General features: G+C 45.4%; 1 protein-coding gene across 1 annotated transcript; it reads right to left on the reverse strand.

Moving 5' to 3' along the window:
- Positions 1 to 2159: 2159 nt before the first annotated feature.
- Positions 2160 to 17231, reverse strand: ACTG2 (actin gamma 2, smooth muscle). The gene is made up of 9 exons (XM_081868522.1): positions 17102 to 17231; positions 13132 to 13293; positions 10341 to 10469; positions 8835 to 8945; positions 8479 to 8563; positions 7469 to 7630; positions 5066 to 5257; positions 3181 to 3362; positions 2160 to 2408 (listed from the first exon to the last, which is right to left on the reverse strand). The coding sequence occupies exons 2-9, from the start codon at positions 13255 to 13257 to the stop codon at positions 2265 to 2267; spliced, it is 1131 nt and encodes a 376-aa protein (XP_081724648.1). The 5' UTR covers positions 13258 to 13293; positions 17102 to 17231; the 3' UTR covers positions 2160 to 2264.
- Between the last annotated feature and the right edge of the window lie 9983 nt (positions 17232 to 27214).

The following is a 27214-nucleotide window of genomic DNA, read 5'->3' on the forward strand; positions in this document are numbered from 1 at the left end:
ACTGTGCAAAGGGGTCTCCACCAGAGCAAGGGGCCAGGGGAACATGCTGCTGGCCGTGCTCCAGATGCTGCCCTTTCCCCACCCTTCGCCCTAATGACCACGCCCTGGACATAGGCAGCAGGGGAAACAGGTAGGCTTCCCTGAGGCAGGTGGCAACATCCAGCATGTGCAGGTTGGAAGAGGGCCAGGAAATCCACGTAGCACCAGGGGTGAGGCCAGTGCTTGCACTGAAGAAGACCCCGTGGCACAACAAATGTGTGAAGGGGGCTTTCCAGTCTTGCTTTCAGTGAAGTGCAGAAGATGCAGCCAGCTCGGTTCCCTCCAGATGTTGTGGGCTGCTGTTGCCATTGGTCCCAGCAAGCATGGCCAATGGACAGCAAATTGAACAAAATAACACAACACAATGGCCAATAAGAATGGTATTAACACTATTTAATCAGAAATTGCAACCAAAGTCTCTAAACCTTCACCAGTCACAGCAGAATAATTCAAAAGTTTGATATATACATAGGTAAAGGTAAAGGGACCCCTGACCATTAGGTCCAGTCGTGGCCAACTGGGGTTGCGGCGCTCATCTCGCTTTATTGGCCGAGGGAGCCGGCGTACAGCTTCCGGGTCATGTGGCCAGCATGGGTTGGCAGGAGCAGGGACCGAGCAATGGGAGCTCACCCCGTCGCGAGGATTTGAACTGCCGACCTTCTGATCGGCAAGTCCTAGGCTCTGTGGTTTAACCCACAGCGCCATCCGCGTCCCATAATCTGTCATCAAATATCGCTGGAACAGAAGATTCCGGATAACCAATCTGTTTCATTCAATGCTTCATCAGCCAATCTTAATCAATTCTTCATCAAAATTACTCTGCCACGACTGGTGAAGATTTAGAGACTTTGGTTGCAATTTCTGATCATTTGGATTAGTCTATGGATACAGTAGTGTTCTGTGCCATTGTTATTGGCCATCGTGTTGTGTTATTTTGTTCAGCTTGTCTATATTGCAACATGGGGGTCTGTTTATGGATTAATGGTCAGCAAATGGCAACAGCTGCAGTCCAACAACATCTGGGAGGCACCACATTGGCTACGCCTGCTTTAAGATATGTAGAAATGTTTCCCACATGGCTTGTATCCAACTAAGCACTGCTCACAGTAAACCTACTGAAATCAATGGACATAACTTAGGCCCATTAATCTGAGTGTGAGTAGAGCTTACCACCCCATCGTTGCACATAACATGCTTTTTCTTTGTGTGAGTGTTTGTGTGTTCACATGCCCAAGACATCGTACATGCGACTCTAGAGTTGGGAGTAGAGTAGGATACCCACTAAAGGCTGCTGGCCCAGGGACCATCATGGTCTTGATTCAGCCCTCTTAAGATGCCAAATGGCTTTGTTGTTTGTCATGCAACAGACTAGCATCTGAAGTACTGAATTTTCAGGTAAAGGTTTATTTCATTTGAACAACCTCCACTCCTCTGAATTGCATACCTTCCCTTTATAAAACATAAATAAGTTTCCTCAAGAGCCAGATGTGAAGATCAATGGCATACAAAAGACCTAACCACTGTATTCCATGCTCTGGTAACTCCCAGGCTGGATTATTACAATGTGCTTGAACGACCCAGCGACTTCGATTGGTCCAAAATGCAGCATCCAGATTATTGGCTGGGGTTCTGTTTAGATCTCATGTAGCTGCTGTTTTGGAACAACTGAACTGGTTGCCAGTTCATTTCTGGTCCCAATTCAGGGTCACCACATCAACATTTTAAGCCCAAAAGGACTCAGGCCCCAAATATCTGAAAGAGACCACCTCATTGCTGCAAACAGTTTTCTAGTGTCAACAGAGCAGGCCCTCTTGGTAGTTCCACAACCCACAGAAGTTTGGAGTGGTGGTAGGCCAGGAGAAGGCATTCACTGTGGCATTCCTTCCCCACAGAGGTAAACCTGGCCCTTCACTATATAGTTTCCATTGTATGCTGAAGACACATCTTTTTATCCTAGCACCTTTGACACCTAAAATGTATATTTTTTTTGTTTTTTGTGATTTTTAAAAACTGTTGTGTGTTTTAAAATGGTATTTTAAATTGTTGTAACCTGCCCTGAGCCTTAGGGTGCAAGGAAGATTACAGCAGCAACAACAACAGGGGACAAAGTGCCACAGGCAGAGTTTGAAAAACGTTTTAATGCTTATTGAAGAGTTAGAAAGAATTGCAAAAGGAGGAGGAGGAGGAAGGAGTCTCCATGCTCTAGAAGAATCTAGCTCTGGCCTCTAGAAGCACTTCCGGTGGACAATTGAAGGACCAGCCTCATCGTATTCTGGTTTGCTGATCCACATCTGCTGGAAGGTGGAGAGAGAGGCCAGGATGGAACCACCAATCCAAACAGAGTATTTACGCTCAGGAGGAGCAATGATCTGTGAAAACATTTGTAGAAGAGGGTTAATGAGTGACATTTTTGATGGTCATTTGGCTACCGAGTAAGTAAGGTGTGAGACTGAGCACAATCAAGAAGTCAGTTCTGACCTGAGGAAATGTGAAGACCCACAGCTATCATCAGATATATGCCAACTACTACAGATAGTACAGTGGTGCCTCGCAAGACGAAATTAATCCGTTCTGTGAGGCTCTTCGTATAGCGTTTTTTTCGTCTTGCGAAGCAAGCCCATTGACAGCTTAGCGGATTAGCGCTATTAGCAGTTTAGCGGCTTTTAGCGATCAGCTGTTAAGCGGCTTATCAGCGGATCAGCTGATAAGCGGCTTTGCGGCTTAGGAAAAGGGGGGAAAAAGCGAAAAAAACCCGCAGGAACTCGCAAGACATTTTCGTCTTGCAAAGCAAGCCCGTAGGGAAATTTGTTTTGTGAAGCACCTCCAAAACGGAAAACCCTTTAGTCTAGCGGGTTTTCCGTCTTGCGAGGCGTTTGTCTTGCGGGGCACCACTGTATTAAATTTTGGATTATTTCCATAGGCATGTCAGTGGGCCAATACCCATCAGAGCATAACAGCAAAGAATTCCCTGTGATTGACGACTGGAAGGGGCGCAGTCCCAAAAACTCATGGGTAATCCCCTCCCCATAGCACACTCATGGATCTTTGTTCCCATCAGTATGTGCTGTCCTGCCAGTTGCAGGTGGGATGGGTGCTAAGGGACAGTATTTCAAACCCTGAAAGAAAATAGGGCAGACATGCCTTTATCTTCATTGTGCTGGGAGCCAAGGCTGTAATTTCCTTTTGCATTCTGTCTGCGATTCCAGGGTACATGGTGGTGCCTCCAGAAAGGACGTTGTTGGCATAGAGGTCTTTGCGGATGTCAATGTCGCACTTCATGATGGAATTGTAGGTGGTCTCATGAATGCCAGCAGATTCCATGCCTAGGAGGAATGGTCCAAAATCAGTAGCTTGTCCCCAGTTCAGATGGGAACTCAGAAAGACGAACTTCCTCTGGCAGTTCAGCACTGATCACCACCCACCTGATAAGTACATAGGAAGAAACCTTCACACTGAGTCAGACTACTGCTCCATCTAGCTGTGTGTTGCCTATATTGACTGCCAGAAGTTCTCCAACATTTCAGACAGAGGAGACTTCCAGCCCTACCTGGAGAAACCAAAGTCTGAACCTGAGCTATTCATTTGTTTTATTGCATTTATAGTCCACCATTTTTTCCTAAGGAGTTCAAAGTGGTGTTCATGGTTCTCCCCCTTCTCATTTTATTCCCACCAAAACCCTGTGAGGTAGGTTAGACTGAGAGGCCGTGCTTGGCCCAAGGTGAGCTTCATAGCCCAGTGGGGATTCGAACCCTGGTCTCTCCCAGGTCCTAGTCTCACACTCTAACCACAGCACTATGCTGGCTCTCTTTCCTGCATGCAAAGCAAGTGCCTCGATCACTTTGATGAAACTTTGGAATTAAGTTCCTTTCTGGGGAGCATGTTTCAAACATCATTGCACCCTCTCCCATCAGAGCCTTTGTAGTCTACTGGCAAAAGCCACTGCTGTTGGTTTGCCTTTAAGAACTGTTGGTGTTTCACTGGGCTTTATATGCTACCTTATTTTTAAAATTGCCATGGTTTTTAATTTTATTGTAGTGTAAAATTATATAATAGGAATTCTCATATACAGTTCTCTTCCATTGTTTATGGATTTTGCATTGTTGACTGATTTGTTGCTTTCTTAAGTACTGAATGCAAAATGTATCTATAGGTTTATTCTAGCATTTTTGTCAAATAAAATATTCCTTTGTCTTTTGAAATTATTGTACTTTTTTGTATGGTGTTGTTAGTTGCTTTGGGATTCCCTTCGGAGGGAGAAGCAAGGGAGGAATAAATTGAATGCAATAAGTAAGGCTCCATTTTCTTTTCATGATTGACTGAACTATATTCTTCTGAACTATATACCTATTGTATAGAACAGGCATAGGCAAACTCAGCCCTCCAGATATTTTGAGACTACAATTCCCATCATCCCTGACCACTGGCCCCGTTAGGTAGGGATGATGGGAGTTGTAGTCCCAAAACATCTGGAGGGCCGAGTTTGTCTGTGCCTGGTATAGAAGTTAACAAGAGGATGTTAAAAATAGATTCTATGTGCCCTAATGAAAGCCAAGAGATTGATATTGATCAACTGGATTAAAGATATAATCCCCTTTAATAAATTGATTGACAATATGATAACACTTGCAACTTATGAACAGACTGCTTACAGACGTAGACTGCTTGGATAAATACAACAAAATTGGAATGAATTTATAGAAAATGTAGTAGGCTATTAATATTTACATACGTATTAGCATAATAATACCAAATTTATACAAGAATGTATGGGTTAAGGTATTTTTCGTACATTGTATATGTTTGTATATTGTTTCTATACATTTTTGTGCCTTTTTATTTTATTTTTATTTGCCTCACTTTATTCCTTTATAACTGAAACATTTTCAATAAAATATTAATACCAAAAAATGATTTTTCAGGTTGAAATATCACAATCAAAGAAAAGAGCCCCAAGAGAGAAGGAAATATTGTTTCTCATGCATTACTTCAGATTCTCTGACCCCAGACTCGAGAGATGCAGACTCACCTATAAAGGAAGGCTGGAAAAGAGTTTCTGGGCAACGGAATCGCTCATTGCCAATGGTGATGACTTGCCCATCAGGAAGCTCATAGCTCTTTTCCAGGGATGAGGAGGAAGCAGCTGTTGCCATCTCATTCTCAAAATCCAGAGCGACGTAGCACAGCTTCTCCTTGATGTCACGCACAATTTCTCGTTCAGCTGTGAAAGACAGAGGCATGGTATATAAATTAATAAATGAAGATGATGATATGATGGTAGATGAACTAAGACGTACCAAATTGAATTGTTTTAATTTACTTTTCCCAGTAGACCCAACCTTGGGAAATGCCCTCTGTCAAGATTCTCAGCACAATCCCACAAGGAAAACTCCTAGCGAACTCTCCGCACAGTGAAAAAGGCCACAATAGTTAAAAGCGACTTAGCACTCACTTATATTTGCAGTGAAGGTATGCCCTAAGTCAGCCTTCCCCAACCAGGTTCTCTCCAGAGGCGGCCGTGCTGATGCGGGCTGATGGGCTATGTAGTCCAAAACGTTTGCAGGGCACCAGGTTGGGGAAGGCTGCCCCAGGTTAACAAAGTTAGGCATGATGTTGAACAGCAAGTCACACAATGCACATACCCAAAAGAAAACACACACATTTGTACAGTCGTCTCATATGTGGGGGGAGTATATCATATTTTTCCACACAAGCACCATGCAATATGTAAGCTGATCTTCATAACAGAAATGAGAATGCAGACAGAATTTGTATCACTAAATATTGGAAGACTGCAGTGACTGCTGCACCCCACCAAGTGAAAGAATGCCTAAAGAAAATATGGCAAACATTAACATCTGTTCAAATGGAATACTCAAGAAGAGAAGTCAGAAGCCAACAAGAGAGAATAAGTTCCTAGAATGATGGGTCCTTTTCATAAGCTATTGGAATGAAAGGGTTGAAGATAACAATGGATTGAGGTTGAATCCTGACAAGACAGAAGTACTGTTCTTGGGGGACAGGGGGCGGGCTGGTGTGGAGGACTCCCTGATCCTGAATGGGGTAACTGCCCCTGAAGGACCAGATGCGCAGCCTGGGAGTAATTTTGGACTCACAGCTGTACATGGAGGCGCATGTCAATTTTGTGTCCAGCGCAGCTATTTACCAGCTCCATCTGGTACGCAGACTGAGACCCTACCTGCCCGTAGAGTGTCTCTCCAGAGTGGTGCATGCTCTGGTTATCTCCTGCTTGGACTACTGCAATGCGCTCTACGTGGTGCTACCTTTGAAGGTGACTCAGAAACTGCAATTAATCCAGAATGCAGCAGCTAGACTGGTGGCTGGGAGTGGCCGCCGAGACCATATAACACTGGTCCTGAAAGATCTTCATTGGCTCCCAGTACATTTCCGAGCACAATTCAAAGTGTTGGTGCTGACCTTTAAAGCCCTAAACGGCCTTGGCCCAGTATACCTGAAGGAGCATCTCCACCCCCATCATCCAGCCCAGACACTGAGGTCCAGCTCTAAGGGCCTTCTCGCTGCAAGAAGTGAGGTTACAGGGAACCAGGCAGAGGGCCTTCTCGCTAGTGGTACCTGCCCTGTGGAATGCCCTCCCAGCATATGTCAAGGCAATAAACAACTATTTTACTTTTAAAAGACAACTGAAGGCGGCCCTGTTTAGGGAAGTTTTTAATGTCTGATGCTGTATTGTTTTTAATATACAGTTGGAAGCCACCCAGAGTGGCTGGGGAAACCCAGCCAGATGGGCGGGGTATAAATAATAATAATAATAATAATAATAATAATAATAATAATCTCCCCTTGTTACCTATATTCAACTATCTGACTTCTGAATACCTCTCCTCTGCATTACACACACACACACACACACACAGACATTTCCTTTCCCTCTTTTTCTTCTTCTTTCCTTCCCTTTTCCCCTTTTCTCTTCTTTCATCCTTTCTTTGCTCCTCCCCCTTTGTTCCTTCTTTGGTGTCCTCTGTCTTATATATACCCTGCCTTAGTTATTGTTGTTGTTATTGTTAGTTTTCTTTCAATACACCTCTCTCTACCCATTTCCTCTCAGTGTATGTCCGTGTGTCTTTTATATTTTATTGTACTATTATAATTTCTAGGACTAGATGAACCTTGTGTTCCTTCCTGCTCTACAATTCTATGATTCTAATGGATGGGGTAAGGCAATCCCATCTAACAAAATGTGTTATTTTCCTCCCCATTTACTTTCAATTTCCCCCCTCCAAAAAATGCAACGAGGAGACAGCGCTAAGATGTCTGAACCACATGACAATATTAAAGTGCTTATCTGAGCTTTTCTAAAAAAGCAAAAAAGTAAAATAAAGAAGAAAAGCAATGCTGGAGCAGCCCCATCTAGGTCCCTGCCGTCAGCTCCAAGGATCCAGCCCCTCCTTACCAGTGGTGACAAAAGAGTAGCCCCGTTCTGTCAGGATCTTCATGAGGTAGTCTGTAAGGTCGCGACCAGCCAGGTCAAGACGCATGATTGCGTGAGGCAGGGCGTAACCTTCGTAAATGGGCACGTTGTGAGTGACGCCATCACCGGAGTCCAGAACAATACCTAAGGAGAAAGAGGAAGGAAGACTGTGACACAAATGCCGTGGGTCCCCAACCCCCATTTCACTCTTCTTATGTCGAAATATTACCCGCTGTCTTGCGGGACATCTTAGGGAGAAGAAAAGGCTAAGGATTAAACCAGGGGTCAGCAAACTTTTTCCACTGTCCCTCAGACCTTGTGGGGGGCCAGACTATATTTTGGAGAGAAAAATGAACGAATTCCTATGCCCCACAAATAACCCAGAGATGCATTTTAAATAAAAAGACACATTCTACTCATGTAAAAACACACTGATTCCCAGACTGTCTGCAGGCCAGATTGAGAAGGTGATTGGGCTGGATCCGGCCCCCGGGTCTTAGTTTGCCTACCCATGGATTAAACCCTACACAAATCTGGAGTTGGGTCTCTAAGACAACTGGATGGCACCTTGTACGCCTCCTTCTGGCAACTCCAGCAGCCAAGCTGGTGCCAAATGTATTATGCTGCTTTCCTTTGCCCTTTGCCTGGGCAGCCCAGGACCTCCACACACACTGTTCAGCCCTGCGCCCCATGGGAGGTCACTTTGGTATTGCTAACACAGCAAAAAACATGGGAGGCAGCAGTTACAAGTTATCAGCAGGTGCTGTGATTCTCCAGCAGTTTGAGTTCAACCCTGGAGGCCCACTCCAGGCTACCTCTGTTATTGTGCCAGTGGGCTTCCTGAATGAGTGAGGATTCGAACCCTGGTCTCGCAGGTCCTAGAACGACACTCTAACCACTACACCACACTGGCTCTCTTTCATCGCAGATTTGTGTGGATGTGCATGGAATTCAGACTTCTGAAGACTCGGCAATTGGAGCTAAGCACTCACCGGTGGTGCGGCCAGATGCATAGAGGGACAGCACAGCTTGGATTGCGACATACATGGCAGGGACGTTAAAGGTTTCAAACATAATCTAGGAAGGGAAAAGAGAGAATGAATGGCACGCCACTCTTCCAAGGCTGGATAGAGGAGGCTTCGGTCTTGAGAGCACATTCTGCTCTCCTGCACAAATCTTATTGAAATGGAAAGGAGCTGCAGAAGGCATCTCAATGGGGCTTGTGTGGGGAACCCCCCCCCCCAGCTCTGCCTCACCTCCCTTAATGGCTTCCCAAATCCACCACTTGAAGCAGATACATCATGGCGGTACATGTTCATTGTACATTGTCCAGCTGAGCAGATTTTACCTGGGTCATCTTTTCTCGGTTTGCCTTAGGGTTCAGGGGTGCCTCTGTCAGAAGTGTGGGGTGTTCTTCAGGAGCCACTCGCAGTTCATTGTAGAAAGAATGGTGCCAAATCTGGGCAAAGTGGACAAACAAGAGTTGCCTAGTAGTTTTTGCCGGGCTTTGTCTCACCTGCAGTGGCGTAGCGTGGGGGGTGCAGGGGGGGCCGGCCGCACCGGGCGCAACATCTGGGGGTTAGGGTTAGGGAGCGCAAATCCATGGGTTAAGGGGCGCAAATCCATGGGTTAGGGGGCACAAATCCACGGGTTAGGGGGCGCAAATTACTTGCCTTGCCTCGGGTGCTGACAACCCACGCTACGCCACTGCTCACCTGACTTCATTCTCAACACGTCACAAGCATTCAGGTTGGCCAGTGATTCTGAAACGACTCCATAATGTTACATCCATCTTTGGGTCTTGCGTGTCATGCCCAGCTGGTGCTGCTGACTCAGATAAGCCATTTTTTATTTGTATACTACTGCTATCAGGCACACTTTCCCTTAAAGCAAAATAACCTGGTCAATTTGCCTCTAGGGGGGGTTGCTCAGGAAACGCAGTCATTCCTCAGACCAGTGCCACTATCATTCCTCCATAATGCCCAAACACGTATCTTCCATAACTGTGAATCTTTCATGACTGAATGGCACTAATTCTATCATAAAGCCTAGCAACCTGAATACAGATCAGATTGTGCAGTATCACATGGACCTAGGGCAAGGGCCTGGAGAATTGCTTTCCTTACATGGACCTCATTGGATCTTAGGATCCAAGCCAGGCATAGGCAAACTCAGCCCGCCAGATGTTTTGGGACTACAACTCCCATCATCCCTAGCTAACAGGTCAGGGATGATGGGGACTGTAGTCCGAAAACATCCGGAGGGCCGAGTTTGCCTATGCCTGATCCAAGCCATAAAGTCTGGTCACCCCAGCTGCTAGGGTCCAAAGAAGTACAGAGGATGGTGACTATTCACACTAATACTTTAAAGCTTTTTTGGTGGGTAAGAGCAGCAAAATGCTTTATTTATAAAATGGAAGTAGGCCATCCTCATGTCATTAAGTTTGGTGTGTCGTGTCTTCAGACCATCACATTGGCTCAGCTAAATGACTGATTATTCTGTAGCCACTGTCATGTATGAAATTCCTCTAATTCCTACAATACTTCTGGAATTGGTTGAAAATGCAATTGGAAAGCCACGGAATCTAGCAAGAAATTGATCAATTGCCATTCATATGTTATCCTATTATTTGTTTGATCATATCAAATGATACAATATTATTACAAACTCGCAGAAACATCAAGGCTGGAGAAGGAAGGTTTAGTAGGTGCTCTGCTGATTTACACATTGTACAAGACTCTGAGAAGTTATTTTATTTCCTGGCTATTGTCTGTGTTTTTCTGTTTTAATAAAAAATACACACCTCCCATTCAAAATCTGAATTAAAAAGTTAACGAAGAGGAGAGCTTGTCACCTTTTCCATATCGTCCCAGTTGGTGATAATGCCGTGCTCAATGGGGTACTTGAGAGTCAGGATCCCCCTCTTGCTCTGGGCTTCGTCCCCAACGTAGCTGTCTTTCTGGCCCATCCCCACCATCACACCCTAGGAACCAAGAAGAGGAACGTCATAAACTCCCCTCTTCATCCTTCCCCAGGCATGAGGTACCGTATTTTTCACTGTTGTGGGTACAAGATGGGGGGGGGGGAACCATATACCGTATTTTTCGCTCTATAACACGCACCAGACCATAACACGCACGTAGTTTTTAGAGGAGGAAAACAAAAAATATATATATTCTAAACGAAATAGTGGATATATGATTTTTGTGGTTCATGCTGTGGCCACAGACATGTGATCTGACGGTGAGTTTGGGGTAGCCCAATGCAAAAAAAGGATGCTGCTAATAATGCAGGCGAGGGGTTTAAGGGGAGAAGGAACACGTGTGGGGTGGGTGGAGAAGGATGCTGCTAATAATGCAGAAGAGGGGTATAAGGGGAGAAGGCTCCTCTCCTCTCCCGCTTTGCTCCTTTGAAGCAAGCAGGCTCTGCTTCTCTCCCACCTCCCCGGCTTAGCGAGCTGAAAAACTTTGCTGCTATTTAGCGAGCTGAGTGGGGAGGAGAGAGGGACAGAGAGCATGGTTGCTTTAAAGGAGCCAACCGGACAGGAGCCGCTTACACTTGTGTAAGCGGCTCCTCTCCTCTCCCGCTTTGCCCCTTTAAAGCAAGCAGGCTCTCTGTCCCTCTCTCCTCCCCACTCAGCGGCTCTTCTCCCGCTTTGCTGTTTCAAAGCGAGCCACAGAGGAGGGAAGGAAGGGGAACCATGGATCCTCTGCTCACGATTGCAGATGATCCCCCCGCCATCCGTAGGCATTTGATCCATAACACGCACAGACATTTCCCCTTACTTTCTAGGAGGAAAAAAGTGAGTGTTATGGTGCAAAAAATACGGTATTCAAAGAAAGGGAAACAAACTCTGCATAATCCAACACCCACTCTCCTCATCTGCCACCAACATAACTTCTCCCTTCTGCAAACCATTTAGAATTCGCCCTTCTCCAACCCACTTAGAACTATATGAGGACAGACTGGAAAATACATTTTTCGACGAATAAGCAAATAAATAATAAGAAGGTGAAATCTCATATTGGGTAGGAGGGAATCCTCAATTCAGATCTCAGCTTGATCACACGCTCATGGTAAGTTTTGGCATTCTGCCTCACAGCACTCTTCATTCCACCCTGCTAAATGGGAACCATTATGTTGGCCTTCACAAGTCTCATTTCCCAGAATATGGACTATTTCAGCCTCACTGATAGAATGACAAGGACCAACATCAGTTACTCTTCCTCCCTACAGACATGGGAATGTTCTTATTTGGCAAGCACCTGGTCACTTCCTGCATGGCATTAATGCAGTCGCATGAATAGCTGTGAAAACTAAGAGTCAAAGGAACTTGCCATGGCCAGTTCAGCCACAGACTGAGTCATTTCCATGGATTCGCACATGGGGAGTGCTTTTTTATTTATTTAAAAGGTGCTGGTACTCACCCTGTTGTTGTTACAGTAAATGCTACTCTTTTAACAGGGGGAAAGGTGTCAGTACTGTACTGCATACCCTTGAGCACCCCCAGAAAAAAAAGGGAAACCTTAACCTGTCAGAGTCCTTTGCCCACAAAGAGTTGCTTGTGACCAAAACATTCAAAACGGATCCTCTTCTACCTTATTCAATCAAATAATTTGCTGGAATCTTTTCCCTGCTGAATTTCTGATGTGGCTGGTGGCTCTGAACTCCCATGATTCTACTACCCTGGTATTTTCCAAATATTGGTAAATTTGCTCTACCAGTTCTTTAAAGTGGGGCAGGAGAGAGACTTTGCAAAGCTCTGGGATACTCTAAAAGTGAAAAAGCTGCCACACTTTCAGCAAATCTCAAGGTGCATTTAGCTGATGAAATATGGGGTCCTACATTATCTTACATGAGAATTACTGGTCTATGAAACTACCAATTTCTTACATCCAAACACATTTAGTTGTACAATTACTTCATACTATGACCTTTGAATATGTATTCTATTGATGGTTCCTAATAAACTGTAGTGTTCCTTTTCTTTTTGATTTAAGATTTATAGTTCTTCATCTTGTGTTTCTTTGGATAATTCATTTGTATACTTATACTTTGGGTAATAATAAATTTTATCCCATGTATATGCCATGCATCAGCCTTTGCCAAGCTGGTGCCCTCCAGATGTTTTGCACATGCTGGCTGAGGCTGAGGGGAATCTACACACATATAAAAACCGTTCTGAAAATGCCTTTTTAAAAATACATTGAATTTTCCATGAGGCTCGCTATTGCCATCTAATGCCACATTGTATATTACATTTAAAACACACTTAAAATGTTTATTTGCAGCTGTATAGCTGAGTCCATAGTCCAAGGCTGGATCTAGACACATCAAAGAAGTGTTTCAGTTTAAAGCGTTGTAAATTTAAACAGGTAGAGAAAAACGGGATTCCACATTGCCATTTGGTGGCACAATGTTATATCACACACACAACACATATAAATTGCTTTTTCTTTACCAGTCTAACTGAGTCCCAGCTCTGAGCAGTGCTATTTTTCTAGAAAAGGAGGTGCCGGAACTCACCATGAACGCCTCCCCTGTTCTCTTGTAATAGCAATGGTGTCCACCTGAGATGTGCCCTGAGTTCCAGCTGGAAAAAAATCCCTGATTAGAAGCACCCAAAGGGAACTCTGTGCACAAACCTGGTGACGTGGGCGACCCACAATGGATGGGAAAACGGCACGGGGGGCATCGTCACCGGCGAACCCAGCCTTGCACAGCCCAGAGCCATTGTCACAAACAAGGGCGGTTGTCTCCTCTTCACACATGGCTTCGACTGACGGTGGTGCTGGGACACAGGAGACCTGGAAGAGGGAAGATCAGGAAGGAAATGTAGGGACTGTGCTGGAGGGGTCTTTGCTGGTGAAAGCAAGAGGCATCACTAGGCAAAGGCATCGGACAGAAGATGCTACAGGGAGTGGCAATGAGGGGTTTGAGGACGGAGATGTGTGTGCACTTTGCCCTCCAAGCTAGCCTGATCTCCTCTCACCAGCGTTGAGTGGGAGTTGCTATTATAGTGGGCAGTCACTGCCTATCTGGGGAGAACACACATGCTTTTTACACATTTTCTTTCTGAGGTAGAGGAGGAGGGGGAATTCGATCCAAGATTCACTTGTAATCTCACTGTATACAAGTTGTACAAGTGACATTAAAGTATTTAAATTAAAGCTGAAGCTATCAAATCTGCTCTTTTCATATTTTTTTTTTATAATATCTTTATTAAACAGTTTTTCTTTAAAAAAAATACACATATCAAAAAGAAAATACACACACCAAAAAGCAAAAAGGAAAAAAGAAAAGAAACTTAAACAGACTTATACAAACTTGTACAAATCTGCTCTTTTCAAAACAATATGCAAACCAAAAGACAGAATCGTCCTTCAGAATTCATGCTCATCTGAATGTTGTGGTGCAGTTTGCCAACCAGTGCTTACAAAAATGCATATACTAAGAGAAAGTGCACATAAAAATTAATGTATTATTGAAAATGACATACAAAACTGCATCTTATTGGGGGATGTTGCTGCATATATAAGTCAAACTGCATACAAAAATATGTTTATTTGATAAATTTGCACTAATCATAGAATGCTATAGTTGTAGAGTTGGAATCTTGTGTTTTGGCTCAGGCAGCCCTGAATGAAGGACAGGCAGAAGGGGATTCGATTATGTTGCAAGCATTAAACACAGAGACTGACCAAAGAACTGACTTGAAGGCAGCCAGTGAATCCAACTGTGAGAGGATGCCCCATAAAGCATGTTGGCAGCGCAGATTTAGCTTGACAGCCATTTCGTTTCTGCAAGGAACCTGCTCTGGGGCCTGTACTTCTGAGGGTGGATGGCTAGCAGAATTATCACCAAGATATACACATATATATTAAAAAATAAAAAATAAATTGTCCAGTAGCACCTTAGAGACCAACTAAGTTTGTTCTTGGTGCTGTATAAGCTTTTGTGTGCATGCAGACGTCCTCAGATAAGAACGTCTTCGTATCTGAAGAAGTGTGCATGCACACGAAAGGTTATACCAAGAACAAACTTAGCTGGTCTCTAAGGTGCTACTGGACAACACACACACACACACACACACACACACACACACACTGCATCAGACCAACATGGCTACCTACCTGAATCTATCACCAGGATGTTCACCAAAATGCCATTCTCAGGATTCTTTGAGGGGAGCCATGATAGTTTTGCTGGCATAAAACAGCTAAAGGTTTTAAATGGACCTATTGTGATCAGAAAGAATTTGTCCCCTTGACCCAACCTGGCGTCCGCCATATGCTTTGGACTGCAATTCCCATCATAGTATACAAGGGCTGATGTTGTAGTGCAGAACATCTGGAGGGCCCAAGGCTGAGCAAGTCTGCTTTAGCAACTTTGGGGCTGTCCTCCAATTCCGTTTCAAGGCACCAACCAAAAACATCAAGGGATGCAACCCATCCACTGGAGCAAACTGCAGAGACACAGAAGGCCAGACAGAAAACCCCTTAGCAATACTAGTGTGAGCAGGAGAATCATGGCAAGTAAGTCCCATGTGTCATGAAGCTGAGCTCATGATTTAGCTGGTCTCTGGACAGGTGACTCTGATACAAAGAGGACCCTCCTTTGATTGTTTCCATTCACAAAAGCCGGGAAAACAACTGCAAGCTGCAGGAAGCAGCTGAAATGATTGAAGCATCCACTCTCGCTTATAAAAATGGAATGGATAAATTCATGGAGGCTAGGGGTTGGCCATTACCCACAATACATACATATGTGGAGACTCTGTGCAGTGCTATTTTTCTAGAAAAAAGCTGCCAGAACTCACCATGAATGCCTCCCTTATTATTCTCTTATAACAACAATGTCATGCACCTGAGAGGTGCTAGAACCCAGTTCCAATGAGTTCCAGCTGAAAAAAGCCACTGAATGCCAGATGCTGAAATCAACAGGGGAAAGCCAGGCCAACAATTGTATGCCTGCCTGCCCCGCTTCTCAGTGGGGCGGCCCCTCTTGCGAACTGATTGTTGTACTAGATGAGCCTCGCTTGGCCCGATCCAGCAAGGAATTCCCCTCTTCCAGCCAGCTCCTCCACATCTGACACCCTGCCCTTCACATCTCATCCCTTGCCTAAGTTGCCATCGTGACCAGAAGACAGCTGCCTCGACTTCCCTGCTGTTGCCATGGCTTGTTCCACTGATTCAGCTTCGACACATCATCTGGTTCAAATGCCACTCAGGTTTAAAGCTTGAGGTTTTTATGTGAATAATACCATTTCCAAAGAATCAAAGAATGAAGTGACAATATATCTTAGCACATCTGCAGAGCAGGTGGTGAGAGTCTCATCTTAGTTAATTAATGCATTTCTGGCATTCATATCCCACCACTCCTTTAAGGAGCTCAAGGTGTTCTCTTCCCGCACCCCCCCCCATTTATCCTCACAACGACCCTGTAAGGTAGTTCAGGCTAAGAGTAAGAGACTGACCCAAGGTCTCCCAGGTCCAAGTCAGGCCACTCCAGCTACTCCACCACAGTGGCTGCCTTAAAGTGTGTTCTTAATGTTGTACACCACCCTGGGATCTTTTGAGGAAGGGCAGTATATAAATAAAATAATAAATACTAAATAAAATAAATACTAAATAAAAGTGGGCCCCCAAGGAACATGACTTAACTGGACCTGGGGCTCACCAACTCTCCGACTCTGATGCAGAGTGCAGGTGCAGAGTGCAGTTACTTCCATGCTGGGTTTCTACACAAGAGTTTTCACACACCAGAGATTTTGGATCACTTTACTTCCTAGATTTCCTTCCCTGGAGGATGCAATTGTATCACATACTTATATTTTCCTTTTCTAACACGCAAGCCTTGTTCTGTGTCCTCTGGAATTTTTCTAAATTTTCCGCAAGCTGCAGGGATGAATCAGAGTGCAAGCCTGGCATCCCACGCCAGGACTCTGGGCGAGAGTAAACAGAAACACGAGGTTTCTCACAAGCTTTTCCCAAAAATGGAAATAATCTCTTCAACCCCTGGCTTCCAAAGGGAAAAAAGGCCCCTCCCCACATATTTCCTTCAGATTCAGGCACACCAGGCTGCTTTTATCATGTAAAGAAAGATGAAACAGTCACAGCTAATACTAATTTCAGCAAGTATTGAAAATAAAGCAGCTGTATAGAATCAAGAACTGGGTGGGGGGAGGGGTTAGCCCTAGGCAATCAATAACATGTGACAGATAATCTCAAATTACTTAGCATTCACAGGAATAGTAGTCAAAAACTTCTGGCTTTCTCCAAAAGTGGTATCCAAAACACCAGGTTGCGCTTTTAAAAAACAGCAATGAGTTGACACCCTGATTTGCATATTGGACCATAAACCCAAAAAGTCCCGGTCTTTCCCTCTGCCTCCAAAGTGTGCCATGGAGAGAGGCAAGCCACAGCCGCTAACACTGGCACAAAAACTGTCAGAAACCTTCAATGAAGTGGCAGAGCTTAGGCCATTCACTTCTCCCGGAGGTGCGTTCCAAACCTGGCCAGCAGGCAATGTGGTTCCCAAGTCTCCCTTGCCCCTGAATGAGGCAGTTTCCAAGAGGAGTGTTCATGCAAGCAGAATCTTTCTGCAGCTACTCACCAAGTGCACAGGAAAACTCCTTTCCTCGGGGACTCTGTTCTGATGATGCCTTTGGTATAAATACCAGCGAGACTATAAAACCTCAGAGGCGGATCTTCTCCAAGCCAAGACCCTAAAAAGGCCAATGGATAGTATGTTAGCCATATAAGGTGTTTTATTTCATTATATTGACCTTGGGCTGATGGTAGAACAGAGCCCGGTGAATTATTATCTTCAGAAAAATGTATGCAGGGGAAAAGTTGGGAAGCAACGCCTCATTTGTGAACTGACTCCTTTTATGCTACACTTCAGTAAGCAAGTGAGGGGCAAGTCCTTATAAGCTGCACTGGGAGAGGAAGTGCCAGCCGGTCCAGGGACAGAGGTGAGAAAGTTACCAAGAATGGCCAGAGTCAGACCAAGACATTCTGGTTCCACAAGCAGGAAATCCAAATGCACGCCCTTCCTCTTCATTATCAAGGGCCCAATCCACTGAGACAGGAGGGGACAGGGTAATAATATGGCACCCTGATCAAAGACAAAATTTGGCATGCTCCTAAATATTTCTTATTTTCACAGTTGCTTTTTATGGATCTTCTCAATAGGTCACCCATGCAAATGTAAGTTGTTGTTGTTGTTGAGCCGGGTGTGTGTGTGTGTGTGTGTGTGTGTGTGTCCACACTGCCCTAAATCCAGCACTTTCTGGAAGGTCTGACTCTTCACGCAGCGCACACTTGAACTATGGAACTCGCTCCCACAGGCCACCAGCCTAGATGGCTTTAAAAGAGGATTAGACCAGGGGCCAGCAACCTTTTTCAGCCACTGTCCCTCAGACCATGTGGGGTGGCGGACTATATTTTTTTTGGGGGGGGGGAATAAATGAATTCCTGTGCCCCACAAATAACCCAGGGATGCATTTTAAATAAAAGGACACATTCTACTCATGTAAAAACACGCTGATTCCCAGACTGTCCGCAGGCCGGATTGAGAAGACGATTGGGCTGGATCTGGCCCCCGGGCCTTAGGTTGCCTACCCCTGGATTAGACAGATTCATAGAGCAGAGGGCTTTTGATGGCGATTGGCTGTGATTGTTCTGCTCTGCCTCCATGATCTGAAGCAGTTATGTTTCTGAATTCTAGTTGCTGGAAACTAGAGGAGAGTGCTCTTGTGCTTAGGTTCCACTTGTGGGGCTCCCACAGGCATCTGGTTGACCACTAGATCAGGCCCATGGCCCATCTAATCCTTCATCCTGCTCTCACAGTGGCCAAACTGATGCCTGTTGTTAGATTGTGGGTGAACATATCTGACGACACAGCGATTCTTCAAAAAGCTCTTGTTTATTCAGAAGCCAGAACAGAACTGAACTGAGGGGTTCAGTCAGCCTGCTTATATAGAGCTCCAGTACAACGTAACTGTAACAATTTTCTAAAACTATCCAATCACTGAATGTCACTTTCGATCCCAGATTTGCATAACTATCTACAGTATCCCCCTGCTGGCCCAGGGTGAGAACTTCAGTACATAACACCTGTGGGAAACCTGCAAGCAGGATTTGAGCATGACAGCCCTGTCCTTTCCTGTAGCTTCTAGTAGCTGGTATTCAGAAGCCTTGTTGCCTCCAGCCGTGGAGGCACAACAGAGCAACTGTAACTAGGATAACCCGCTGCTCTATGGAATTATCTAATCCTTTTCTAAAAGCTATCCAGATTGGTGGCCATTACTGATTCCTGTAGCAGTGAGTCCCATAGTTTAACTATGTACTGTGTGAAGAAGGACTTTCTTTTATCTACCCTTAATTTTTCAAACATTCAGCTTCAGTGGATGTTGAGGAGTTCTCGTGTTCTGGTTGAAGGATAAAAACTTTTCTTTATCCGCTTTCTCCATGCCATGCATGATTTTATAGACTTATTTCATGTCGCCTCTTACTCACCATTTTTCTAAACTGAAAAGTCCTAAATGCTGCAACCTTTCATCATATGTGAGTCGCTCCATCCCCTTGATCATCTTAGTTGCACTTCAAAATATCCTTTCTGAGGTGAGGCAACCAGAACTGTAGACAGAAACCACGGAGGGTAAAAGGTCTTGAGCAGTGGCTCCCAAATGACTTAGTACTGCAGACGCCTGTTTTTCAAAAGCCAAGGCACAGACTTTTGAATGTTCTTTTGAACATTTTGATATCTCTATGGTTGTTTTGGAGGAGACTCTTGAGAGTCCCATGGACTGCAAGAAGATCAGACCTCTCCATTCTGAAGGAAATCAGCCCCGAGTGCTCACTGGAAGGACAGATCGTGAAGCTGAGGCTCCAATACTTTGGCCACCTCATGAGAAGAGAAGACTCCCTGGGAAAGACCCTGATGTTGGGAAAGATGGAGGGCACAAGGAGAAGGGGACGACAGAGGACGAGATGGTGGGACAGTGTTCTCGAAGCTACCAATATGAGGTTGACCAAACTGCAGGAGGCAGTGGAAGACAGGAGTGCCTGGCGTGCTCTGGTCCAGGGGGTCACGAAGAGTCGGACACGACTAAACGACTAAACAACAACAACAATGGTTGTTTTTGTTATGTGAGTGATGCCATGGACCTCCTGGGTTGGTTATGCAGTCCTCCTGGTGTCCGCTGACCACCAATGGGAAGCACTGCCATCAAGAATAAAAAGGATTTTGTGTGGCACCAAAAGAACACAGTATGTTGCTCCTGCGGGGGCGGGGGGCGGGAGAGTGTTTCACAGCTGTGGTGCTACCACTAAGCAGGCTCACTTCTCAGTTGCCCCCTACCTCACATGCTGGGGGTCCCTGGAGGAGAGCTTGCAAAGGTTACCCAAGCGCCCCAGAAGCTCATGGTGGAAAAGGTGGTCTTCCACCTGGTTCCCTGGCTCCAAGCAACACAGAGTATTCAAGGCAGAGGGCCTTCTCAGCAGTGGCACCTGCCCTGTGGAACACTCTCCCAACAGATGTCAAGGAAATAAACAACTACCTGACTTTTAGAAGACATCTGAAGTCAGCCCTGTTTAGGAAAGTTTTTAATGCTTGATGTTTTATCGTGTTTTTAATATTCTGTTGGGAGCCGCCCAGAGTGGCTGGAGAAACCCAGCCAGATGGGCGGGGTATAAATATATTTATTATTATTATTATTATTATTATTATTATTATTATTATTAGATGGGCATGGGGACAGGGAGAAAGCCCAGGAAGATGTTTCAGCACCAGTAAGGTAGATGCCCCTCTTGACTAGTTGCAGGGCACTTCCAGACTATCACTATTTTCCAGGAGGATTCAGTCACGTACCATGCAATTCAGGTTGCGTAACTGAAGTTGACCAGGAGGCCTTGCAACCAACTTCCCCCCAAGATCAGGCTTTGTGCAGAAAGGGAAGTGACAAGGAAAGGCACTGAATGCCTCTTGGGCAGCTAGTACAGGATTCTCTATAGCTGACTGGCAGTGCCACTCTGATGGCACTCAATATTTGCTCTGGCCCCTTGATCATTTTGACTACCCTTTTCTGCACCTTTCCCAGCTCTAGAATACCGCTTTTGAGATGCAGGGACCAGAACTGAACTCAGCCTTCCAAGTGGATGTTAATAGTGGAGTCACACCCCGGGTACAGTGTTATGTACTGAAGTTCTCACCCTGGGCCAGCAGGGGGATACTGTAGATAGTTATGCAAATGAAGGATCAAAAGTGACATTCAGTGATTGGATAGTTTTAGAAAGTTGTTACAGTAACAAGGTACTGGAGCTCTATATAAGCAGGCTGACTGAGCCCTTCAGTTCAGTTCTGTTCTGGCATCTGAATAAAGAAGAGCTGTTTGAAGAATCGCTGTTGTTAAGATATCAGCAGCTTTCTTTCCCAAATTGTTCTCTAGCATGCTCTTCGCCTTTTTCCGAGCAGCCCCACATTGCACCAATGTTTTCCTGAAGCTATCGGTCACAACCCCATATACTGTACAACAGCATATACATGAAGGCGGGTGCTTTTCCACTTTGATGCCCCCTCACTAGGTCCCTGGAGCATTTCACAACCTCTCTTTGTTTTAACTGTGCTGAACCATTTGCTATTATCAGCAAACTTGGTCACATTATTTGTTTCATTAATGAATCGCTTCCTACGAGGCATCTCAGTGCAATTTGCAATGCAGCAAAAGCATATATGAAGCAATAACTTACATACGTGCATTGCAAGGGTTGACCTCGATGACCTTTGTGCACCTTCTAACATCGCAATTCTGTGACTCTATAAAAATCTTATCATGTGATAAACTTAGCCTCCTCGGAGCAAATGCCTCAATCTTCCCTTAAAAACAGTTAAAACCATGTCTGATGTAAAAAAAATAAAAAACAAAAACAAACAGCAATTACATATAAAACAATAAAAATGCTTTAACAAATCAATGTAATGACTCCATAAGCATAACAGGGCAGCTGAGGAGCAACTAATTCAGTAGCACAAGATTTGCCAAACTTTTGGTGGTCCCCCAGGCCCCTGAGGTTTGGTTGGCCTTTATTGTGCCTGAGCCTATAGTGGGCCTGTGGTACTCCCTGCCAATGCAAGTTTGACAGGAGCAATCCTGTATGGAGCAGGAAGTTACCATACTACTAGATGCAGAAACACTAAGGGGAATCCTTCTCACTAAAGCTGCAGAGGATCTTTGCTAACAGGACTTACTTCTGAGTAAACATAATATAAGCATGGTGTGAGGTGAGTAAAGAGATTGCCAGGCGATGAAGAGCTATATTAAGCACTGTGTGAAGCTATTGCTTTAATTTAACCCCAAACATATGGAGGAGGCCAGGTTGGCGAAGTCTGCCTTAAAAGATCCAACCAGAGGCTGAGAAACTCCCTGCTGCCTTTTTAAGGAAAATAAATGTACACAGTAGCCAGGCAGAACCTCCCAGGAGTCGGCAGCAGCAGCAGCAGCAGCAAAAGAGGGAGGCAAGAGTTGCAGATAGATGCTGATAGCTCACAATGGCAAAGGGAGGCCTCCTTGAGACCTGGGAACAGGCAGAGGGATCAACAGCATGCAACAGACTGTGCAGTCAATGGTGCGGCAAACAGTGCAGAAACCGGCTTATGCATTCTCTCGTACAATGTTCCACAAAATATTTCACCCATGAAGCAATTATAAATCAAAATGACTTTAGCACAGCACTACACTGGATACGGGGACGCGGGTGGCGCTGTGGGTTAAACCACAGAGCCTAGGACTTGCCGATCTGAAGGTCGGCGGTTCGAATCCCCGCAATGACGGGGTGAGCTCCTGTTGCTCAGTCCCTGCTCCTGCCCACCTAGCAGTTCAAAAGCACATCAAAGTGCAAGTAGATAAATAGGTACCGCTCCGGCGGGAAGGTAAATGGCGTTTCCGTGTGCTGCTCTGGTTCGCCAGAAGCGGCTTAGTCATGCTGGCCACATGACCCAGAAGCTGTACGCCGGCTCCCTCAGCCAATAAAGCGAGATGAGCGCCGCAACCCCAGAGTCGGTCATGACTGAACCTAATGGTCAGGGGTCGCTTTACCTTTACACTGGATACGACCCACAGCCATGTTTAACAAGCATTGTTTTATTATGTTTTTGTTGTTGCTGCTGCTGTGGCTGCTATTGTTAATGCCAATAAAACAAACACATCAAAAAGCAACCTAAACTAGAAACCCCATGCCACTTGGGGAGGAGTGGGTCAGCAGTCGTCGGTTATGCTCACATTCAGTTGATGGAGGGGATGGGTATCATAAAATACCTCTAAATTCCATATGGGCTTATCATACAGCTCGGAAATTATCTGACTTCTCTAATTAGTGTGTGGGTTTGGGGGATCCATCTGGAAAACGTCCTGAGTCCCTTCTCATTCTGGTGGTCTGGTACCCAGTGATGGTTAGAACCTAACAGAGGAGGTTGTTGGACTTGTCAGACAAATTTCTTTGTAAGGCATTGACCTTACCTGGCTACTTAAGTGTCTTCATTAGCATCCCAAAATAATGATGGGGCCTCCAGGCTAAGGGTGGGTCTTTCTTCCACCCTCCTCACCTAGCTGCTGGGTAGGATAACAAGAGCCAGGAGTAGCATGGGTGAGCTGAGCTGGAAACAGGATGGAAGTTGAACAGGCTCAGCCACACCTCCATTTGCCCCACTGCCTTGCCCCAGGAAAATCCACAGTTTACTGCTGAATCAAACCTAATGGCTATCGGGTTTTCCATGGGAAAACCCCTTGAGCGGTCAAGAGTGCGTTTTCCCGGGGAAAGCTGAGGGACATGCAAAACTGCTCACACCAGTGTCTAGAAAGCATGGGGCAAGCAGAAGTCTTGATGAGCCCAGAGACCTGCTTGCTCTGGGCTGGATCCAAATGGAGAAACAAGTTCTAATGGGATCTTAATGCTGTGACCTCCTCCACCTTATGCTCAGGTTGTACAAGGTGTGACCGGAAAGCAGTGGCGTAGCGTGGGTTGTCAGCACCCAGGGCAAGGCAAGTAATTTGCGCCCCCTAACCCGTGGATTTGCGCCCCCTAACCCGTGGATTTGTGCCCCTGAACCCTAACCCCCAGATGTTGCGCCCGGTGCGGCCGGCCCCCCCCTGCACCCCCCATGCTACGCCACTGCCGGAAAGTCCAGTGAATGGTCACAGAAATCGGACAGCAAGAAATATTCAAGCATACATACCTTACAGGCCTTGAGAGTAGGCCCCTCTGATACAATGCACCGTTGACAACATTCGTAGAACTGTTGGAAACTTCTGGAGAAGTCCTCTTTTCATACTGCCTTCAGTTCCCTCATGACAGCAGCATGGATGTTTGAAATGTTGGGAAATCTGTGCCCTTTTAGTGCAAATTTCAGTTTTGGAAAAAGAAAGAAATCCAGTGGGGCAAGATTGGGAGAATATGGAGGGTGGGACAACTCAGTAACGATTTCACGCGTTAAAAACTGTTATGTACTGATTAACATCCACCATCATTCAGATGGACAAACACTGATCCCATATCAATAGCTCGTGAACTCTGTCGACATTTGCCACCGTTCTGCTCGTTGGCAGTCTGTGAGACTGAGGATCAACTTCGATGGTTTGCCGCCCTTCATGGAAATGCGTAAACCACTCATACACTATCTTTTGAGTTACAGCTTCCTCTCCGTCCACAATTGTGAGCATTCCATGGGTTTCCGATGCCAATTGGATGTTTGAATTATTTCTCACTCTCCGATTTCTGTGACCATTCACCGAACTTTCTGGTCACCCCTTGCATATATGTGTAAATAAAACCATATATCCTAAAGATGCCACCATTTCCACATGCCTGCATTCTAAGGAAACCAAACCTGAGTAGGTGCCTGGAACCCTCAGACTGACACCTCAGAAGTGCGGCTGAGGTAGAAGCAGCCATTTTGCAAGTGAAGCATTAGATGTTCTTTACACACTTCTCTTTGTTTGTTTTTGCTATGATTTCACTTGCAAGCTGGCCCACTCCACTTCAGATCAACCCCATCCCCGGTTTGCTATCTATAATAGCAACACAAGAAGCTGCCTTATACCAAGCAGGGGCAAAACTAGGCTTTATTTCACCTGGGTCAAAGACTCAGTTTTGCACTAAGTCAGTCCATTGCTCCATGTGGCTTCTACATTCAACTTCTACATACAAAGCAAAAACCCAACCACTGAGCTACAGTCCTTCCTCTGGGGGAAGATCTACCTCAGGGGTAGGCAACCTAAGCCCCTGGGGCAGGATGCGGCCCAATTGCCTTCTCAATCTGGCCCGCAGACGATCTGGAAATCAGCATGTTTTTACATGAGTAGAATGTGTCCTTTTATTTAAAATGCATCTCTGGGTTATTTGTGGGGCATAGGAATTTGTTCATATTTTTTTCCAAAATATACTCCAGCCCACCACATGGTCTGAAGGACGGTGGACTGGTCCACGGCTGAAAAAGGTTGCTGACCCCTGATCTACCTAGTCAGGGGTGCCAGACATCCCTCCCTGCTTTCCAGGATGCCTTGCCCACTGCAGTCCTGAAATTGGAGGGCTTTTGCTCAAGTGAAGAAAGAAGCCAACGCCCACTGAGCCGATCAAGAAGGGGGTCCTTCATAGAAACCCTGGGAGCTTTTGGGCGAAAAGACAACACTTGCACTTGAAAGCCCCAAACCCTGACAGGCAGTGGACAGCCTAATAAGGAAGCATTTGACCCAGGCAGCCAATCCAGCTTCCCTCGCAGCCCCACCACGGGCGCTTGGTATCCCAGCATCTGCCACTGGAATGGAATGCAGCTGCAGCAGCAGGAGAAGCAGCAGAAACCTATGACATAAAACAGGCCAGCGGGAAGGAGGAAGAGAAGCTGCAGGGAATCCTTGGCATCTCCCAGCAGGCGGAGGGGGGAGGCTCATAGCCTGAGCTCCAAAAGCAGAAAAACCACACTTCCGGGGACTGGCCCAGGGAAGCAGCTGCCACTGGGCAAAGCCTCCCAAGCCTCGCACATTAGAGAGCACTTTTCAGGAGGTTTGTGCTTTCCAGGAACCCCCTGCCATGCCACAAGCTGGCCCAAGAACTACCGTTCTCTGCTGTGAAACCGCACTGCAGTGCAAAGGATTCTGGGGCACAGGTGGCATATGCTTGGGGGAGCACCTCCATTTACACGTGTGTGCGCATGTGTATGTACACACACACACACACACAATATGTACTTGTACACCAAACAGTTTTTGTGTCCAGAGTACAGAGACCACTGAGCAAGACAGAGGTCCGAACATGTTTGGGTTCTGTGATACTTTGTGAGTTATATCTTATTAGAAAAACAGCCATGAATATTTCTAATGCAGAAAGATTGGAAATCTAAATACAAGCAACTGTGTGAATTTTTGTTACTTTTTGTTAGATGCTATAGTCATTTTATGTTGTTTTTTGTGATTGTGTTTTTTTGTAATTGTTAAGTTTTTCAAATTGTTTTAATGCTGTATTTTTAAACTGTTGTAACCCACCCTGCAATGTTACGGGGAAGGCTGGGTAATAAATAATGGTGATACAGTGGTACCTTGGGTTACAAATGCTTCAGGTTACAGACGCTTCAGGTAACAGACTCCGCTAACCCAGAAATAGTACCTCGGGTTAAGAACTTTGCTTCAGGATGAGAACAGAAATCACGCGGCAGCAGCGGGAGGCCCCATTAGCTAAAGTGGTACCTCAGGTTAAGAACAGTTTCATGTTAAGAACAGACCTCCAGAACAAATTAAGTTCTTAACTCGAGGTACCACTGTAATAGCAATCATCACCATCATGTTCCCATTGTTTATATTTTGTCAGTATACTGTGTTTGTGCTCTTTTGCTTTAGATATAGGCAGATATACATTGTTCTTTCTTAATTGTCATTTGATTCCATAAAGTTATTTCATGCACAAATTTATGTTAGGTTTGCAACTATTTTAAAACCAAAGCTGCATTTGATTCCTTATTTCTGAATTCTTATTATTCCTTTTTTTACACTGTATTTTGTCTTCTGCTGGTCCTCCTGCCCCGCCTGCCAATGTGGTTAATGGAACGGAGGTTTATAACCAGAGGTTGGAAGGCCATCTGTCAGGGATTCCTTAGCTGTGATACCTGCATTGCAGGGAGTTGAACAAGATGACTCTTTGGGTCCAACTCTACAATTCTGACCCATCACCAAAGGTGAAGTAAGATTCAACTGCTGATCAGATTCTGTTGGGGGAATGGGAGGGTGCCATCTTGCCCTTTGTCTCAGGAAGCAAAATTACCTGGGCGGTGCTGTGCTGATGGGAATTACGAGTCTAGAACATCTGGAGGACGCCAGGTTGAGGAAGGCTGACGTAGATGCACACAGAATTCATCTGGGGTGTTTGCCAGGCCGGCTAGGCCTCACTTAAGTGGAGTGTAACACCCAACACACACTCACAGTGCATGGGAAGAGATTTAAGAAGCTGCCAAGGGAATATGCTTCATCGCCTGGAGCTCCCAAGCCTAGCAACCCCTCTTGCCAGTGACTTGCTTTCACCGCCATAGTTTGTAAGCTTTGCAGATATTGATAAAATAAATGGCTTCTTCCCATAATGCATGGCTAAACTATGGGACTTACTTTTTTATTCAATTCTTACTTAAGTGTGCTTTAAAACAACTTCTGCTGCAAATTCCAAAGCAACTCCAGTTCATTCTCCA

This window comes from Podarcis erhardii (assembly GCF_964252035.2).
Source record: "Podarcis erhardii genome assembly, chromosome: 7".
Taxonomy (NCBI): domain Eukaryota; kingdom Metazoa; phylum Chordata; class Lepidosauria; order Squamata; family Lacertidae; genus Podarcis; species Podarcis erhardii.